At 40.2% G+C, this 20,538-nt stretch overlaps 1 protein-coding gene across 4 annotated transcripts in view; it reads left to right on the top strand.

Moving 5' to 3' along the window:
* HERC2 (HECT and RLD domain containing E3 ubiquitin protein ligase 2) overlaps nucleotides 1–20,538 on the top strand; it is a 197,846-nt gene that overhangs the window by 32,385 nt on the left and 144,923 nt on the right. For 3 of the 4 annotated variants that reach the window (XM_074965610.1, XM_074965626.1, XM_074965617.1), the window contains exons 4-7: nucleotides 233–370; nucleotides 13,365–13,584; nucleotides 16,228–16,328; nucleotides 20,299–20,455. In XM_074965610.1, coding sequence (XP_074821711.1) covers nucleotides 233–370; nucleotides 13,365–13,584; nucleotides 16,228–16,328; nucleotides 20,299–20,455 — 616 coding nt within the window. The remainder of the gene's footprint in view (nucleotides 1–232; nucleotides 371–13,364; nucleotides 13,585–16,227; nucleotides 16,329–20,298; nucleotides 20,456–20,538) is intronic. The other variant, XM_074965634.1, reaches the window with a different exon arrangement.

The following is a 20,538-nucleotide window of genomic DNA, read 5'->3' as shown; positions in this document are numbered from 1 at the left end:
ATTTCTAGGTTTAAAGGATCCCTGTGTTGTCTAGTGAAATGTGAAACCTAGCACCTGTGACAGCTAAATCAGCACTTGTTTTTCTCATCTCACTCTTTGACAGTAGTGCTGTGAATTTGAGGACAGAGTCTGACCTTCTTGGTTCTAGGTTAGAAAAGTACTCTAAGGCAAATAAATGGATGGATCTCTTCTTCAAAAATAGCTTAACTAGTTCAATTTTGTATTTCTTTAGATGACAGCACTGAATGCCAGACTGGATCAAAGAAGGAAGAACAAAATGACAAAGAAAAGAAAGATGAAGAGGAAACTCCACTGCCTACTTATAGGGCCAAATCGATTGTTGAGAGTTGGGTGTGGGGTAAACAACCAGGTATTATGAGTGTTTCAGTAATTCTTTTTATGGCATTAAGTACTTTTCATTTATGGGTAATTGGAACAATTAGAATTAATTGGATCAAATGCATATGTTGAGTGCATTTATCACATTAGCTGAATACTTGTATGCTATGCTAAATTATAAGTAGCAAAATAGTTAACAATGTTGGCATTTAAATTTGTCATCTTTAGGTTTTGGTGTTAACTTCATTAACTTGAACAAGGAGAGTTCACACCTCTCTGAGCTTTTGTTTCAGGTGTGTCCAGAGATTTGGACAGACTTTACTACATCAATGTACTCTTGCACCTTGCACTACGAATTGTCTCATGTCAACCTATTTGTGCAAGTCTCTACATTTAAATTTGTCTCCCACAAACATAAGCACCCTGTTACGGTGATTGCAGTAAAATCTCTCCCTGAACGGTGGAGAGCCATGGTTGACCTACTGAGGTCAATGCAGTAGATGCTGTATGACCTGTGTCAACCCCAATAGTCCTCCAGGAGCTGTCCCACATGCCCTATTCCATTTAAATACTGCTGCCCAGGGATCATGGAGACCGGAGGCTACCGCCTTCTTTAATCTCCTCCACATATTTTTGAAATGCCTTTTCCTGATTTCCCACCTTGGTGAGAACACCTCACAGCTCTCCCTTACTGTGTGTAACTGACCATGCTGGTTGCACGCACTAGATGCATTCTCCTGCCTGGAATAAACAGGAGGTATTCGATCTCTTGGGCCTGTGGGGAGAAGAGGCTGTGCAGGCACAACTACTGATGAGCTGTAGAAACATGGACATCTATGAACAGATTGCATAGCGGGTACTGGCAAAGTGGTATGAGAAGTTTCAGCAGCAGTACCTCATGAAAGCAAAGGAACTATGGCAGGGAGACTAATGTTCAACCTGGTTCTGAGCTGTGGACCTGCTGCTTTTACAATGAACTGCATGCCATATTTGGTGGAGACATACCAGCACCCCACAGACCGCTCTGGATATTTCAGAAGAGCCCAAGACACAGATCCCTACCATGAACAGCGGGGAGGATAAGGAAGAAAAGGAAGAAGGAGGCTCGCTAGTATGTCCAGTGATATCACAAGCCATGACCTCTTTTGAAACTTCACCACCGAGTAGCTAAACCCATCAGCCCAGCACTGACGATGCTAATGAAGAGAAAGAGACCTTGGGTAAGTGTGTGTATGCATTTTCCCTTACAATCTTTAAATTTAAAGATGGCACTTGGCACATTGCCACCTGTGTCATGACACGGGTTGATTTTTCATTGTTTTACTTGTATGGGAAGAGGTAGCATTACAACAAACAGAGGTGGATGTTAGGTTATGCAGGGGGCAATGGGGAGCAGATTGTTTATGTACATAGGGATGCCCCTTGTATCCTCCTGAGAGCTCAATGAAACTTTCATGGAGATACCCTTCAATCCTTTCCCAAAGGTTTCAAGGGATGGCCAGTTTTTCTTTCTCTGTGGTAGGATATTTTCACAGGCCACCCTGTGGTGAGTTTGGCTGGCACCATTGCAGTAAACAGGCTAGCAGCAGCTGAGCTCATTGCTGTTACCCACAGGAATGAGATCTGCTAAAATCACCACCTGGAACATTCATGCCAATATGCAGTGCCATTTCCCTATACCTAGGGCCCTATCAAATTCATGGCCATGAAGAACACGTCACAGACTGTGAAATCTGGTTAACCCCTGTGAAATCTCGTCTTTTGGGTGCTTTTACCCTATATTATACCGTTTTTCACAGGGGAGACCAGTATTTCTCAAGCTGGGGGTCCTGACTGAAAAGGGAATTGCAGAGGGGTCACAAGGTTATTTTAGGGGGGTTGTGGTATTGCCACCCTTCTGTGCTGCCTTCAGAGCTGGGCAGCCGGAGAGCGGTGGCTGTTGGCTGGGCGCCCAGCTCTGAAGGCAGCGCCCCTCATCCCCCCAGCAGCAGTGCAGAAGTAAGGGTGGCAATACCATACCATGCCACCCTTACTTCTGAGTGGCTGCCTTCAGAGCTGGGCGGTTGGAGAGTGGTGGCTGCTGACTGAGGGCCCAGCTCTGCAGGCAGCAGTGTAGAAATAAGGGTGGCAATACCATAGCCTGCCACCCTTGCTTCTGCGCTGCTGCTGGCGGTGGCTCTGCCTTCAGAGCTGGGATCCCGGCCAGCAGCCGCCACTCTCCAGTTGCCCAGCTCTGAAGGCCACGCTGCTGCCAGCAGCAGCTCAGAAGTAAGGATAGTAGTACCACAACCAATGTTCCCTCTAATTTTTGACAGGCTGTGTGCGCAAAAAATGTCTTCTGTGCAAATTTTTGTGAGCACGGTGTTTCGCTGGGTTTAGGATCTGTGTGTGCGCGCAAAGATGTGCACAGCTTAGAGGGAACAGTGACTGCAACCCCCCTCCCCCACAATAACCTTGCATAATGACAGGTTTCAGAGTAGCAGCCGTGTTAGTCTGTATTCACAAAAAGAAAAGGAGTACTTGTGGCACCTTAGAGACTAACCAATTTATTTGAGCATAAGCTTTCGTGAGCTACAGCTCACTTCATCGGATGCATAAAAGCACTTTTATGCATCCGATGAAGTGAGCTGTAGCTCATGAAAGCTTATGCTCAAATAAATTGGTTAGTCTTTAAGGTGCCACAAGTACTCCTTTTTCTTTTTACAATAACCTTGTGACCCCTTTTCCCCACAACTCCTTTTTTAGTCGGGATCCCTACAATTATAGCACCATGACACTTCAGATTTAAATAGCTGAAATAATGAAATTTATTATTTTTTAAAAAATTCTGTGGTCTGAAATTGACCAAAATGGACCGTGAATTTGGTAGGGCCCTATCAATACCCATAGAATAGAGACCAACATTTTGTTTCATTCAACCGTAATTTCTTGTTCCTGGTGGGTTGCACTCACTGTAGCTGGAACTGAGAGCAGTGTTGTGCAGAGGTGCTTCAAAGCTGAAGTGTTAATAAGTATGTCTTACTAAATCTTACTGAATAAAGGAAATATCAGCTTCAAAACTCCCTTCCCTTTCTCTTGTGACTGTAAGTCCAATGATACCTCTCTCTCTCTCCATCAGCAGCAACTGCTTTTGCAGCCTTGTGGGGTGCCCCCTGATGAGACAGAGGAGAACTAGGGAGGACATGTTCCGTGAAATTCTGCAAGCCAGTGCTGCATCTGACTGAGCAAAGGACCTTGAGAGCCCTCATGGAAGACAACAGGGAGAAGTACAGAGCAGACAGAAGAGAGGCCCAAGAAAAGGAGAGGGAGATGTACCAGGACATGATGGATCTTCTCAAGCAGCGCAAACAAATGTTGTGGGTCCAAGTTGACCTACAGGTCCAAATAACCAGACTCCTCACCCTTTGCAGTCCTTGGAGAACTCTGTAGTAGCAGCTCCTTACTCCCCCCACATTCTGCACTCCTTCCTCTCTAAGCCTGGGGAAAATGGCAGCTTCACATACACTGTTGTGTGTGAGAACCATGGTTGGTGTATGTTAAGCTACAACCGATTATGTGCACTGAAATAGATAGAAATGTTTGCTCCCTTTCCAATTTTGTTCCCCCATTAATTTATGTTTACAGTTTATATTGCAGGGCTTGTTTTGCACGTTGGTTTTTCTCCAGTTTTTGCCATTCAATAAATTTTCCTTTTTTTGAAAATAAAATGATCTTTATTAGTTCATACCATTTATTGTTGAAGGCACGAAGGTATTCAGAGCACCCAGTACTTGTAAATGTAGAGCACCGCAGAATTCATAGGTTCAAGAAAACACCCAGTCATATTTATAAATGTCAAGCAAGCACCACATAATTCGTAACTTTAGTAACAAATATAATCTAAAATATTTATAAATGTTCAGCAAGCGCTATGCGATTTCTATCGCAACCCAAAATTGCAAGCCTGGAGAATAATTCAGCATAGAACCCTATTGCAGCTGACTATTAAAGTTCTCTTTCAAAACCACCCTCAACTGCTCAGCTCCATGTTGAACTTGTGTTTGGTTGCTCAGTCAGCAGAGAGCTGTTCCACCTCCGCCTTTCTATGATATACAAACTTTGGCATCTGTACGCCAAGGTAACTCGTGTTGACCAAGGTTTGTAGACCATGGTCTTTGTCGTCTAAAATGGGAGTAGGATCCTAAAGCGAGGAGAATGAGGCAGGGGTGTGTGCGTGCGTGCGTGTGTTTAAAATTTTCTTGGTGAGGTAGAGGACTACAGAATGAGATCTTTCTAATCCATACTTTAGTCCTCATTATAGCAGAGTGAGAGCTCTGCTATAGTTAATGTTAATATGTTAAGGCTTGTCTACAAAATGGAGCTTTGCTAGAATAGTTGTTGTGCTTTAAAATCATATCCTACTTAAATGCAATTTAGCTTTCAAGTGTAGACAAGTCTTTAGACTATAACTACTTCTTGTTATGCACATTATTATTGAGCTGTAGTGTAGGTGGCTCTAATGTGAATTAAAGCATATTTTTAGCTTTGTGTATATTAGATAAAAGCAGCTACACCTATAACAGCTACCTTTCAGGAGTCCTGCCAATTTTTGTGGCTTTAGAATTGCTTTTTTTTCTTTTCCTTTTAAAAATTATTTTGCTCTTCTGTTACTGTGTGAAAGACCCTACACAAATGGGAGAAACTGACTACATTTTCAAATAGCTAGCCTTGGACCACACAAAGTTGTCAAGTGCACAGGCACCCAATCTGAAAAGTAGAACTCCTCCCCCCCCCCCCCCCGCTATACTTTATAGTGGTTAGGGCACTAGCCTAGGACTTGGGAGTTCAGTTCCTTGGTCTGCCACAGACTTCCCTGATGACCTTGGACAAGGCATGCTGTGCCTCCATTTCTCATCTGTAAAATGGGGATAATAGCACTTACCTACCTCACAGGGATGTTGTGAGGATAAATGCATTAAAGATTGCAAAGTGCTTTGAAATCTAGTAATGAAAAGTCTTTTTTTAAGAAATAAGTGGTATTCTCTGCAACAATAGCCAAAATTTCAGACAGTGTCACTTCTTTTTAAGTTGTCTTTTTTTTTTCAACTGCTAATATGCATTGGGAAATTTGGAGTTGGGAGCCTGTTTCAAGCATGGAGATATTTAACAAATATTATTAAAGAGGGGTTTAAGGTCAGTCTCTTCGCCACCCACAAAATCAGTCAAGTTTATTGTGTTGTCAGTGAGCCTTTGCCAATAGTTAAACCCAATTTTATGATGCACCATTTACATTAGAAAACCATTTTTAAGCATAGTTGGGCCACAGCCATGGTTTTACAACTGTGCAATAATATAGACCCCCAGCCGGCAAAAATGTGCACAAATAGACCCCATGAACCTGTGTAAAGCCACACTGAAGTCAATGCTGATGCAGGGGACTGCCTGTGTGTATAACTTAACAGGACTGAAACCATATTTACTAAGAGTATAGATAGAAAATACCTATGAATGTCTTAGGGGAGTAGTGCTCTTCACTTGGGTCTTACTGGCACAGGCCTGACTGGGGGAGAAACACTTTATGCCTGTTTGTTATTTACATTAAAGCCCCTTTACTCTTCCAGAACAGTGGGTAAATTAGAATGAGCCCTTTTGTCAGGTTTTTGGGGCAGCAATGGTCAATACGTATTCGTACAGAAAAATGAGGCCCCTCTGATTAGGGCTTTTGGTTGTTACCATAGTATAAACCTTAAAAACAGTGTAATGACATGCAAATTTGACTACTCAGTGGCTTCTTACTGTGTTTCCATTTTACATTCAGTCCTTACTAATCTCCGTTTGAGAGAAGAGCATTTCAAGCTGCCTTTTGCCTTGCTTTCCTTTGGAAAAATCCTAATTTTATTATTTACTAACCCACCCTAATTTTTGTATTGTTCCTCCTTAAAACCTTAGCTTTCATTTATTTTCTAAATTACACATTTTTTTGTAATGTTTGTTGTTGAGGTTCCAGTGATGCAAAGGCATGTATATATAAGTGCAGCTGCCCTCTTTCCTGGACACGAAAAGAGGGAAATAACATGCTCATACGGTGGTACAAAAACCTTTTTTGGGGTGGGAGAAGGGTTGGAGAAGTAGCCTTTTAATCTTCTATTGCTTTATTTATACATTGTCCTCTTTCATTTGTTGGTACCCTTCCTTTTCTTCGGTCTGTTTTGTGCCAGAGCGTGGTGGTGTCCCTGTAGTGAGATCATTAATCTGCAGAGTCCTGCAGTGCTAATAGTTATTAAAGGAGTTGGAAAAACTACAGTGGTTATAGTACCTTAAAGTCACTAAATGAGTCCTCAATAAGAATACGTACAATACACTGAAAAATGCATTTTTCTAAACAATTTTTTAGAAATACTGTCAGTTTTCAGTGTTTCCATCCAGTAAATGATAGTGGTGTCTGAATTCAGTTAGAGGCTTTATATGGTCTTAACTCCCAATTCATGTATCTAACCTAAACCTTAACTTAAATTGTCCAGCTGCCTACATAGTGGAGCTCACAAAAGTGTGGCTGTGTTTAATAAACTTTTTAGCACACTTGATATATATTAGCCTATTGCTAACTTATTCTTCTTAGCTGGATGTAGTGAACAGAGGACGTGCAGTTTTTTTGCCCTCTGCTTGTCCTTGTCCTCATAAGGATATTTATATTTTAATTTTAGAAAAATCTGATGAGCTAGATAGTCAAATTAATCACACTGTTTACCTACAAACCTGTTTTCAGGTACTTACATAATACTTTAAGAATAATAATGGGTTATGTAGCTCATTACTGTTCTAAATCCAAAAGTGCAACTTTTCTCCTGAAGTTAAATGCCATTTCAATTTGTAGAAAAAAGCGTAAAGTATGTTTTAAGAAAAAGGTTGACGAAATAAAGCTACAGTCAGTAAGTTAAATTAAGCTATTTTTTTTGCTTTAAATGTTGTTCTTGTTCCATATATTGACTTGATGTCATCTGACATTAGTCAGTGTTTTTTCTTTAAAAAGAAAAGCAAAAATTTTGATAAAACGCATATATATGTAAAAGCTAGGCTATAAAAGTCAGGAAAAAAGTCCCTAATTCAGTCATGTTCTATTTTATTAAAGGATGAAATGCTACATATACACAAGGATGGAATTACTTTATTCCAGTTCCATTCAGTATTTGAAATCAGATGTATAGCTCACATTTTAAATGAGTTTAAGCAGAAATACTTTTCTGTATTTATGACTAATTTTTTTAACATCTTTCAATAGCATAAAAAAGAAAAGGTAGGAATAAGCAGTAGCACATTAACTTTAAATGAGCAAGAAATGTATAAGTAAAATAAAACTGATAGCTTCTTTGTGTAGTCAAAACTGGTTTGTACCAGCAGTGAATTAATAAGACAAGTATTTGTAAGCCATTGTTTTTTACACAGGACTCCAGGGAATTTAAGGTGTATGGGGGCAAGTTTGCGGTTTTTAGATACTAATGTGTCTTGTTTTCTGGCACTGCTAGTAAAGCTAATTGCATCAGGAAGTCACTTTAGAGGCAGTGCCCCCTGGGGAAGAGGAGGATTACCAGAATGGATTCAGTGAGATATTGTAGATACACGTTGTAGCAACAGTTTTCAAATCTTCCTGGATTACAAGGAAAATTTCCTGGAAGTTCCATGCTTTATGGGTTGTTAGTACTGAGTTAATGGACTAAGTCGGAATAGCTTATCTACATACAAAATAGTTACTAAAAAAAAAATCTGTAATTGAATAATATATCCTTTTATAACCTCCTTTTAAAATTATAGTAAAAAGGATAATTACACCTCTACCCCAATATAACGCTGTCCTTGGGAGCCAAAAAATCTTACCATGTTATATCTAACTTGCCTTGATCCACCGGAGCGTGCAGCCCCGTCCCCCGAGAGCGCTGCTTTACCGTATTATAGCTGAATGTGTTATATCGGGTAGAGGTGTAATAGGAAAAATATTACTCACTTAATATCCCATCTTTAGGAGAATGAATTTCGTTAGGCTAAGATTCAGAAATACAGATGAGTGGAAGGATGAAGGTCTGTGAATGCCTACTCTTTTTCCGTTCCTCACTTACACCCTTACCCCCCTGGAGCAAACAAAAACACCCTACCATATTATTGTGGGAAACTAGTAATGTCTTACAGTCCACTGTATTCTAATTGATGATCATTGTCTAGTGTCCCTGAAGAAGTTAAAAGAAAATGCTCATGTTAACAAGACTTGTCTGATTTAAGCATTTAATCCCATTTATATCTCGAGACAATTGGTATCCAAGTTACAGTCCAGTTTTTCTTGAATTCCAGTAAGGCGAACTCAGCCATTCCCTATAGGAATGGAAAATCCAAAGCTTGGTTACCCTTGAGAAAAAATGTCCGTTCTATTTAATTTCAACTCATTCTTTAATATGTATTTGCAAGTATAGTCATGTGTTGCTGCTAGGTTCTTAAAATAGATCTTTGCCAAGGTTTGTTTGATCTCCTTTTGGGTACGTATAGGTTAAAATGTACCCCCGTCGTATATGCTGCAGATTTCTTTGCTAAACACGGCTATTCAACGGAAGTTCTCAAACCTCTTCATATCAGACCAAATGTAAAACAGAGATGATCTCATGGTTTACTTGACCTCCCATTCACAATTGCACATGTTCATGGCAACTGCTTACATGAAAATGTACTGTTAGAAAGCCATTTAATGTGTTGGCAGACTTTTAAAAGCAATAAAGCCACTGGAAATGAGGAGTATGTATCCTTAAACAGCCACCTATCTGCAGACAATCAACAAGTGCTCTTTTGACCACAGTTTGAGAACTTAACTCTTCAGGCTACCATTGTATTTCTCACCTTGCATGTAGTAGTCTAGTTAAGTAGCACAGCTCCAGGATTTATGAAATAATTGTAGAGGTAAAATGGACTAGAGTGTACTCTGTATCATGGTCTTGTATGTTTGTGTAATAACTTATTGTTTTAATCTTCCCTTTGATGCAACATACGTTCTCTGTTCTTCTCAGTTGAAATTGAATCACATGTTACTATTAATACAGTATATTTAGTTCTTCGATAGTTATATTATACAGGTTGATATTTAGACTTGAAATAATTTGGTAATATTAAAATTAATTGCCACTTCCCTGATCATATCCCTGATGTATTTAAATCTTTCTAATGATGAATGCAAGTCACTTAAACGGGAACTGCAGAAAAAGTGGAAGATTAAAAGTGGGTAAAAATGTGTATATGTAATCTTATTAAAACAGAGATAATCACTATTTCCCCTCAGTTCTAAGGTCTCTGAACTTCCTGCAGTCTCTGCCAGAATGACATTACAGCTACCATTAGCAGCCTAAATTGCTGTTCCAGTCTTTGCCTCAGTTTTCATTGCTTTCAAACTACTGTTGGACTGAAATACTTCATGTATAATCTCTGTCTGAAGTTGAATTTTTCTGTAGAAGGCTTCCACAAAATTGAAGCCTTATGAGGCTATGGAAGTATAGTATCATGGGGAAGAAATAAAATGTTTGTTCTTAAAAACTGTATTCTAATTCATATGGATTCACTTTAAAGATCTTGAATCACAGTGAGGTCAAGTGCCTTTAAGTTAAGTTTACATAAAATAGAACAGAACCTTCACGAAACTTGAAACCTAGACTGGTAACAGTTTCTGCCCAACTAGTTTCTGGCTGTTACCAAAATATCTCAGTATCTGATTTAAAAAAATTTTTTTTTATGCATATGGGTTATACCCTCTGTGTGGTGCTTTAACATTTAGGAACTAACAGTTGCCATTGTAGTAACAATAGCCTGTGTGTACCCAATGGGCAGCTTTTGAGAGTAGCACTGCTCTTCCTATCATAGTTGCACCTTCAGTCAAAGTTTGTGTAGTCATGCAGTATTCCAGATTTAGAGAGCTAACTGCAGTAAAGGCTGCTGGGGGTTGAATCTGGTTTTATAAAAGCCTTAAATTTTAGTGGTGGTGGTTTTTTTAAGAGAAACTGCCCCTGCGATGATACTTGTGGTGGGATCTGGTCTTCCTCCTGGTGCTTGGGGAACGGAAGTGATCTCCAGCTCTCCTCTGTGGTCATTTCCATGAATTTATCGCTGTATATACTTTCATTGTTTTTGTGTGTCATTTGGAATAGAAGGATTTTTTTCCTCTGACAGCTTGTATCTATTTTTTGCTCTTGGAAGTTGCTTTAAGGGCTGCCCCAATTTATTTTATTTTTTTGTCGATTGCTAGGAGTTATGAATGACCTATTAGTTGAATATTATTCTGTAGACCTGCTGAGTCTGGCACCAGATGCCGTATTTATATAGATCCTGGGTCAAGAATCATACAGTAGTGGCTATTCCCTAAGTAGATGGCAGAGGGGACAGGCTTCAGAAGTGCTTAATGCTTAGATTGAAAGAATAAACGGATTTGCCCACATGTAGGAGTTATTTACTGATGCTTACAAGGAACTCTAAATGAGTACCCTTCCATGTTGTATCACAACCAGATCTCCTTTGAGCATGTGCTTTATTCTTCTTCCATGACATTTAAAGGAAGGGTAGGTGGGTTGTAGCTAAAAGTATATGGGAAAACCTAGCAGGGAAAGTTAGGTCAGGGCATGATTAAATCTGCATATTTAAATCAGCTGTCAAAAAGGCCACAGTTAATAAAATCATCTTAGTAAAATGCAGAAGGGTTATTCTTGGATGGCTATTTTTAATTCACTGCTGCATCTCTGAGTTGGCCTTTGGAAGCTGATAGGATTTTCTGTTGGGGAGGGTAAGGAGAAAACTGATTTTACCTCTTCAGATTGTTTATGGGAGGCAGCAAGTAAAGCTGACATGCCAATCTCAAACAAGAAGTTCTGCTATGATACTCTGAAATACAGAAGGCCATGCACTACAAGATGTTCCCTCTTTGTTTTTGTTTACAAAATAAAGGTTGGGGTGCTATGGTTACATCAGTAAGTAGCCTGGCGCACAGTCTCAGTGCATCTCACTTCACAATATTGCTGAAAATGAGGATGGGGTGATAGCTGACAGCAAAATAGACATGAATTTGCAATGTGATATGGCTGCAGAAATGATCATTTGAATTTGGTGCTACGTGTGCAAAGACATCTCACAAAAAAGAGGCAATACATAAAATATACTGTATTGCAAAGACCTGAATTTACAGGGAGATTATACTGAATGAGTCTCATGTAACTGTTATGACTGTAATGTGAGGGATGTGCTAGATGTATATTGGAAATGGAAAAGGATCAGAAAAGAGCAACAAAAATGATTAGGGATATGGAACGGCTTCCGTATGAGGAGAGATTAATAAGACTGGGACTTCTCAGCTTGGAAAAGAGATGACTAAGGGGGGATATGATAGAGGTCTATAAAATCATGACTGATGTGGAGAAAGTAAATAAGGAAGTGTTATTTATGCCTCATAAAAAGAACTAGGGGTCACTAAATTAATAGGCAGCAGATTTAAAACAAACAAAAGGTATTTCTTCACATAATGCACAGTCAACCTGTGGAACTCTTTGCCAGAGGATGTTATGAAGGCCAAGACTATAACAGGGTTCAAAAAAGAACTAGATATGTTCCTTCAGGATAGGTCCATCAATGGCTATTAGTCAGGATGGGCAGGGATGGTGTCCCTATCCTCTGTTTGCCTTGAAGCTGGGAATGGGTGACTGGATGAATCACTTGATGATTACCTGTTCTGTTCATTCCCTCTGGGGCATCTGGCATTGTCCACTGTCGGAAGACAGGGTACTGGGCTAGATGGACCTTTGGTCTGACCCAGTGTGGCCGTTCTTATGTTCTTATGAATGTTTTGTGAAATGGGGTTCTCCAAACTACAGATGTAGTTCTGTTAGCACTGTTGTTCACAGCTGTTGACAGTACCATTGCACTGTGAGTGAGGCGTTCTGTGTCATAATCTGGATTTAAATACTCATAAATTCGTTAAAACAAAATACTTTTGTTACTAGGAGCTGGGTAACTGGCCAGGCTGGAGAATATTAAGGGTGCTGTAATTTAGTGAAAAGCAGCATGAGATGGCCTTTAGTGATCAGACAGTTGATAGAAGGGAAGCCTGCTAAGAAACTTTTTATAAACCTTTCCTGAAATTTGCCATAGGAATTAAACATGTTCATACTTATTTACAGTGAGCATGGGCCTTTCCCCTACTCCATTGTCATTAGCTTATGAGCTCCTTGAGCTATTGACGTTGTCTTTTGTTTGGACAGCTACGGACCCTTTGAGTGATACAGTGTAGCACACGTTCAGTCTCAAAACATGTTTTGTTTGGCAGTGTTCTCAAGATACGCTTTAATTTCTAACACTTCTTGTTTTGTAAGCTCAGCAGTCCTTGGCAGTGATCCTGGAGCTTCTGAGAGTTGCTTTATAAATACTAAGAAACATAAGATAATGTATATCAGCACATAAAATGCAAGCGACAGACCTTATATAAGGCTGTTGGCTGCACATAAGAGTACTGTCCACAAGGTCTGCTAGATGGTAGAAATTTGCGGTCTAAGTTGTTTATTTAGAACACTTAAATACTTTATACCACATATTGAGACTACATTAATGAACTATTAAGATTCAGAATTATTCACACAAGTAAGGAAATAGTTTTCCCATAATAACCTTATCTTTGCTATTCTACATATCTATTATGTGCAATGTGTGATTACTTTGAGTATTTAGCACGTGCCTGACCCTTATGTAAGAAGACAAGTGAGTTTTATGGAGTAAAGTCAGATTTAGCTGTAATGACAGTAGTAGTATATTATTAGAATATACTTGCATAGGGAACAGGACACACTTTAAAGGATGCTGCTGTTTTTTTAAATTGCAAACTGAAAAATAGTCGTCTTTGTCTTACTAGCCTTTGTGATTTAGAATGCCTGGTTGCCTCAAATTGTTCAGTTTACCTGTTTTCATATTTGTGAACTTGGTTATATGTTGTGTTCATCTTGCTATCTCACAGTAGTAATACTTTTCTGCCATGTTTCTTTTAGATGTGAATGAGTTGAAAGAGTGCCTGTATGTGCTGGTGAAGGAACAGCAAGTTCTAGCCACACAAACTGCCACGACAACTCTTTCTGCTCTGCGGCTGAAACAGAGGCTAGTTGTCCTGGAACGATATTTCATTGCATTGAACAGAACTGTTCTTCAGGAGAATGTCAAGGTTAAGTGGAAAAGCAGTGGTATTCCTCTGCCTGCTGCGGACAAGAAAAGGTAATGCGATCGGGACAAGCAGGTTGCTCTGGTGCTGGATCAATTTAAAACAGATGTTAGTCATCTTTTTGTGACTTCACTAATGTGAGAGACCTTAGCACTGGTTTCTTTTTCCTTCTGGATTTAATACAAGCACCAGAGCTACTGTATGTATCTCTGAGGCAGTGGCTTTGGTCCTTGGTTGACACTTAAATATTTGCTTGCATTACACCATGATCCTGTGACGGAAACTTCCTCTAAGCTGTAATACTATTTTCACCAAGGTGTTTCTTGTGTCATTCTAGCTAGCTGTGGTCAGGCCTGTTTCAGAATTTATGTCAAGGGAGATCATATGACTGGAATGACATTAGTAGCTGTGTTGTTAGAATATACTTACATGCATATGGCACAGGACACACTTTAAACAGTGCTGAAAAATAGTCTTCCTTGTTATGCATTATCTTGATATGGGCAAAAAATGTTAAAAGGGAGTAGCTGCAGATATGGCAAAGAAAACAATAGCCGAACAAGAAATACACCAGTTACTTTCCTGCTGTAAATAAACTTGCTAATTCTAGTTCACAGGAAAGGTGCCAGTGGAGGGAAGGGGCATGCTGTGTTTGAAGAGTGTGAGGCAACTCAAGTTGAAATTCCTTTGTTAGCGCGGAAAGCCTTTATTTGTCTGATAAATTTCTATACTTCTCTGCAAGAATGTATTTAAAGGAAAGTGTACTTATGAGTCATCTGGCAATGATGATGTGCCAATGTCTGGCTGTTTCTATTCCTTGAAGAAATCTTTTGGCCTCAGACATGACTTAAATAGATCAGCACTTTTTTTTTTAAAATCACACTGTTGAAATTTCAGTATAAAAAATTTAACTTTTTTATTGGGGCAGCAAACCGAAGCAGTCCAAATCCCTGATGTGCAACCAATAAGAAGGACAAGATTGTCATTCTTTCTAAGAGAAACAGTGGGGTGGATGGAGGTTGCTCATTCTGCAGGTAGAAGGTGAAACTTATTTATTTTAATGTGATTTCACAAATAGAAATAAAAAGGTTAGCAGAAATGTGTTCACATTTAGTGAATGCTATTAAGAAAAATTAAATGTATGCCACCTCCTTCTGCAACCCATTATTGAACTTGCAAATAAAAGTGGTGTTAATATGACCCTCATCATAAAAGTTAATTGGAAAGGAGATGATAACAAAACTGTTAGAGCTTAGCATCAATAATTGGTGGGAGAGAATTCCTATGAGAGACAGCTGCTGGGTACAGATAAACCAAGGTGTATCAGAGCCAGGTTGAATACATTGCTGGACAGAAGATATCCCAGATGCAACGTTAGCTACAGCCCTGAACATGACTGCAGGAGGACCATTCAAAAGCATGTGCTGTTGTAGAAAGCTTATTTTAATAGCTGTCTTTCAGTGGCATTCTTACGGTGTGAACAGTCATGTCAAAATATTTATGAATCCTGGTATTAAAAGTGTGAGACAAAAGTTACAGCTGGGTTTGCAGGAAAACGAAAACTGTTTGGAGAATAGATTGAAGCCAACTATAAATACAACACCATCCACTTAGCAGAAAAATATGATTTGGTACATAGTGTGACGGGGCAAGGCCAGATGGCTGTAGAAAAGTAGTGGGAGATAGATATATTTGCTCCAGGCTAAACAAATTGCTGGTACCAGGATAAGTGAAATGGCAGCTGCTCCAGGTCCATTAAGACACCTGGGGCGAATTAAGAACTTCCAGAAGGCAGGGAGAATGTTAGGTTGATTGGGACACCTGAAGCCAATCAGGGACTGGCTGAAACTAGTTAAAAGCCTCCCACTTAGTCAGGAGGGTGCGGATGTCAGGAGCTGTGGGAGGAATTTGTGCTGTTGGAGAGACTGAGCAGTACACACCATATCAGGCACAAGGGAGGCGGCCCTGAGGTAAGGGTGAAGTGGAGCTTGAGGAAGTGGGGGCTGCTGTGCGGAAGTAGCCCAGGGAATTGTACATGTCATGTTTCTAAAGGGTCAGCTACCATAGCTGATACTATTAGGATCCCTGGGCTGGAGCCCGGAGTAGAGGGTGGGCCCGGGCTCCCCCCTTTGCAACCCCAACACCCCCCCCGATTAATCACTGAGACTGGGAGACAAGGGAGGATAGCTTCTCCTCACCTCCCTCGCTGGCTTATGATGAAAATGGCTCAGTAGACTGTGACCCTTGTCTCTAGAGAAAGAAGGGTTACGTGGAGGGTCTAAGCTAAATTTGGGGCCTAAGCTGAATTTTTTTGAAAGATGTTTTGTCATACAGCATACCAGCTCTGAGAAGGTCTTCAGGATAATGACAGTTTCACAGGACTCGAGTCTTCTCACTGGTTTGGTTAACACTTACTCTACATTGCTCACAAAACTGAACAAGCACCACTTTTTTAGGCTCAGTTTTCTGTAAGGAGGCCTAAAACTAGAGCTTTCTTCTCAACAGTAGCGGTAAGATTTAGCAACAGGCAACACACATGATATCAATGTAGCTTCTGACTTACTTTAACCCAAGGTTCTTGGTGGATGGGGTTGATCTTTTTGGACAATGGAAACGCATCTTGGCTGTTAACATTTAAAGAGCATTAACTCTCTCTCCAAGAAAGGATTTTGAATTTTTAAATTTTCTTGTCTTAGTCCCAGACCTGTAGGCAAAGGTGTAGAAGGACTTGCACGAGTGGGATCCAGAGCAGCACTTTCATTTGCATTTGCATTCCTTCGCAGAGCTTGGAGGTCAGGTAAAGTCCATTTTGCAATCTTATGTTTACCTTATTTTGTATAATTACATGCACAAACTAGGTTTAAAAGAACATTCTTAAGGTCACAAAGCTGAGTCAGAGAGAGATTAAGGTAAAAAGTATCCATTAATGTTGGGTGCCCAATTTGAGACATCTAGGACCTGATTTTTCAGAATAATTGGCATTATGCAGCACTTCATATGTGCAAGGGGTGGATCCCATTTAATTCAGTTGCAGTTATGAGTGCTCAGCACTTCTGCAAATCAGGCTCCAGGGTCTCGCGTCAGCACTCAGAAAATGAGGAACACCCAATTAATAACTATGGTTTAAGTGACTTGTCCAGCATCCCACAGAATTCTGTGGCAGAGGAAGAGATAGAATCCAGTTCTCCAGGGCAGCATTCAACTGCCTTAATAATAAACCATTCTTTTCCTTCTTGCAGTTCCTTGCCTTATTCACTACACACTTTCTAATCTTTGCAACAAATGAAGCAGAGGTCCTACAGACAACAGACTCTTTCACGGCACAACCCTGATTAATCTCCAGAGCAGGTCCATTCTGTGCACTGAAAGAGGTTGCGTTTCTATGGAAAAAACAGCATGTAATCATGTAATTAAAGGCTGTACCAAAAGGCATAGGGACAAGGAGGCTGAATTAAGGTTGCACAATCACCTTAATTCTGACATTTCTTTTGCAACCATAAGTATGTTTCTAATATATTTTTGTGTAATGTTCTAGGATTTTAAAGAAGGCAAACTGAAAAAATGCCATCCTGTGGCATTATATTGACACACACGGTTCTTCATCAGGATTGCAACTTTTAGGTTCACCTCACACACCCCTTGAGCTCACAGGGTAACTGATAGAGGATGATAGCCTAATACTGCTATGTAGACCACTAGAGGATGACACTTTTCCCTTGAGTTTCATAGATGTTTGCTGACAGCCAAGAAATGATGAGACTCAAGAATTTGGGGTTCCATTCCAAGCTTTGGAGGGGGGTGTTCTCTAGTGAGTGCACTCTTCTGCCCCACCCCCTCCAACCAGGTGTGTCTCTTTCCCACTTCAGCTCCTTCTCCCAATTTGTACTCCTCTGGTTTCTCATCTCAGTGCCAGTATCCTTCCCTACCCAATCCTAGTCTCCTCCCCACTGTTCCCAGTCTCCTTGCCCACCCACTCCCAGCTCCTCATCCATTCTGTGTCTCTCCTTTCCTCTGCCCACATTCTCCTGGCTCCTCATCCAGTCTGTCTTCCCACCTCCCATGCTCCTAATAGCAGTTCCCTCCCATCCCAGTTCCAGTTTTTCTCTCTAGCCCTCAGCCAATCTTCAAGCCTCCCCCCAAGCTCCTTGTTCCAATTTATCCCTGTTCCTCCAAGGTCTGAACCTTGTACCTTCTGCATTTGAATCAGGCAGCTGCCTCCTCCACCTTGCCTGTTCACAGCATTGGGACGTTTAGAACACAGAAGGGAGAGTCTCTCTGCTTTTGGTTCCATTAGTTGGGTCCATACTTGGCACAGTCTGCAGCAGCCTAGAGTAGCAATCACAGAAAGTAGGGACTTGCAACTTTAATGGGTGGTGCTACCAGCACTATCTCTAATATATTAAGTCCCAGATTGCCAAACTCAGGTGATTTGGGTGAGAGGAAGTGGCAGGCAAGTTTAAAAAAAACTAGCATTTATTCTTAAAAGAAAAAATTGCAAAGAAATATGAATGTGAAACTTAGTGCTCTACCAGGGAGTAAAAATATCTCCGGCTGACAGGAGAGTCTCTGTTGGGAACAGTCTTGTAGAACTTTATTTGCCCTATGACTTAAAGTAACCTGATAGGATATAATTGCCAGTTTTCACAAATGTAAACTCAGATCAATATTGTACTAGCAACATTAGAATTTGGTTAAGGTAAAACAAAAACAAAATGGTATCTCTTTGTACACATCAGTTCCGAGTTTGAATGAATTAAGCCATATCTTTAGGGGAAGACTGTCAAAAGCACAAATGTCAGTCTTAACTCCTGTTGAGTTTCAATGTGAGTTACACATGTTACAGCTATTTGTGTTTCTGACAGTCCTTTCCCCTTATGTAAAAATATGTTTGCTCCCTATTAACATTTAAGAAACAAAATTATGTGAGAGTGAATTGGGTTCTTTTCTGGTTTGTACAGCCCACAGAATTGTTAAATTAATGGCAGACTGTTTGCTTTGAGGTACACAGTGATGTACAATTCAGTTACACCTATAATACATATATTATAGGTCATATTTACTGGTGGTGATATATGGGTCTGGAAAGAAAAATCTTGACTTTCAGATTCTAGGGTGAGTTGGTTCGACAGTTTGGGGGGCAGGAAGAAGGCTTCTTGGGAAGCAGCAGATTTGAAATGGAAACCACTGAGTTGATGTACACTGACTGGTGCCACTTTTCAGAATAGAACTGCACTGTAAGGTTGAAAAGGACTTTGTTCAACAACACAACAAAATCCCACAATTTGAAGTGGTCTTAACTGCGAGAAAAGTATTTCTTTTCTCTTGTATCCTCTCTGCTGTTCCTTGGAATAAAGCGTTGAAGCAACTGAATTTTGTCATTTTGTTCCAAAAAGGGACATGGTGGTTGGACCAATATCTCCCCCCCCACCCCCAAATAATGCAAAGTAATTTGATCAAGGTCTGTGACCAATAATATATTGAGCAGGCATAGCTAATCTTTTGTATAAAGCCCAAAGCTTTGGGGGAGAATGGCCTGTCCTGGAACACCAACCACTTACTGTTTGTCATATTGATTTACTCTACTGATTCTGATGATTCTAACTTCTGAACGTCTTGCAGCTGTTCATGGCAATGATGAAGCAACAGATTTCTTGGTCATTTTAAATTGACGAGAATAAATATTGATGGATGACTTTTTTCTGAGTGTAGAAGCTTCACTGAGTGTAAGAGTTAAAAAGCTAGACCTATGATGGAAAGATGAAGTATCTGGTGGGAGGGACTGCAGGAGGATGGATCAGCCTATAGATAGGCAGAAGATGTTATAAAACCAGCTAGACTCTTTGAGTCTTATTAGTCAGTGACATCGTTTTTTGAGGACTAAAATTTGAAAGACAGGATGAAAAGCACTGGTGCCATTCTGCCCTCCCAAGTCTTATCTGTTTCATGTGTGTTGCTATATCCACGCCACCTTCAATAAATTAGTTCTGACACTTCCCCCACATGCAGTTGCCCCAGTTAAGACATACAGGGTTTTATCCCCACAAATTTAATTCGGGGCTCTCCTTCGCTAGCTCCCTCTCGTTAAGGATTTCAGTGCTCTAGTTAGTATGTTATGGGCTCTGTTCACCCCAGAAATAAAAACAAAACCCCTCCATCTGACAAATACAAGGCCCCTTTAAGGGCTGTCATCCTCTCTGATTAACAGGAAGAGTAACTGCTTTGATCCCTCCTTTCTCTCAAAAAGGGGTAGTGATATCCTTCTGCTCTTTCTGCCTCTGTCCACCTCCAGAGAGGGAGCCACTGGCTCCCAACCCATATGCAGCCCACTAGCCTGGACATAATCTTTACTCAGCTTGGTTAAATGGGGTTTTGAATTACTTTAAAAGTAACTGTTTTTAGGGTGCAGGCGATAAATGAAAGTTAAATACTAAAACTTTGTGTCTGGAATAAAAATAATGGGACAGGCTGGCAGGGAAACTGAGGAGACTCCTATTGTTGGCTATGATTTAGGAATAATTAGTCCTCCTGTATTGTGGGGTGCTTTGATGGTTAGCTGTACAACTTCTTAAAGTTCCAGTCAAAATTATTCTATGAAAATCAATTCATAATATATATATATATACTGTATACACTTACCAGTTTTGGCGGTTTGTAATTGCTTTTTCTAAAGTTCACACTCAGAATGATTTTGAGAAAATACTGATGTACCCTTAGTTAGCTATCTAGTACATACTGTAAGGTAACTGATATGTTATCTTGGCTGGTAGGTGAGGATGCAGACCTTTGCAGTGAATTGTTACAAGAATCTCTTGATGCACTACGAGCACTACCAGAAGCATCCCTTTTTGATGAAGGGACTGTATCATCTGTATGGTTGGAAGTTGTGGAGAGAGCTACTAAATTCCTAAGGTCTGTTGTGACTGGGTAAGTGGTTTTTTTGGTTTGTTTGTTCTGTTTTTTGAACTGGCATTGAAAGGTGAGTCTGAATGTTTAACAACTGATAAAAA

Source organism: Natator depressus, chromosome 1 (genome assembly GCF_965152275.1).
Source record: "Natator depressus isolate rNatDep1 chromosome 1, rNatDep2.hap1, whole genome shotgun sequence".
NCBI classification, from domain to species: domain Eukaryota; kingdom Metazoa; phylum Chordata; order Testudines; family Cheloniidae; genus Natator; species Natator depressus.
The sequence above is the reverse complement of the archived record's forward strand: the minus strand, read 5'-3'. Positions and strand labels throughout refer to the sequence as shown.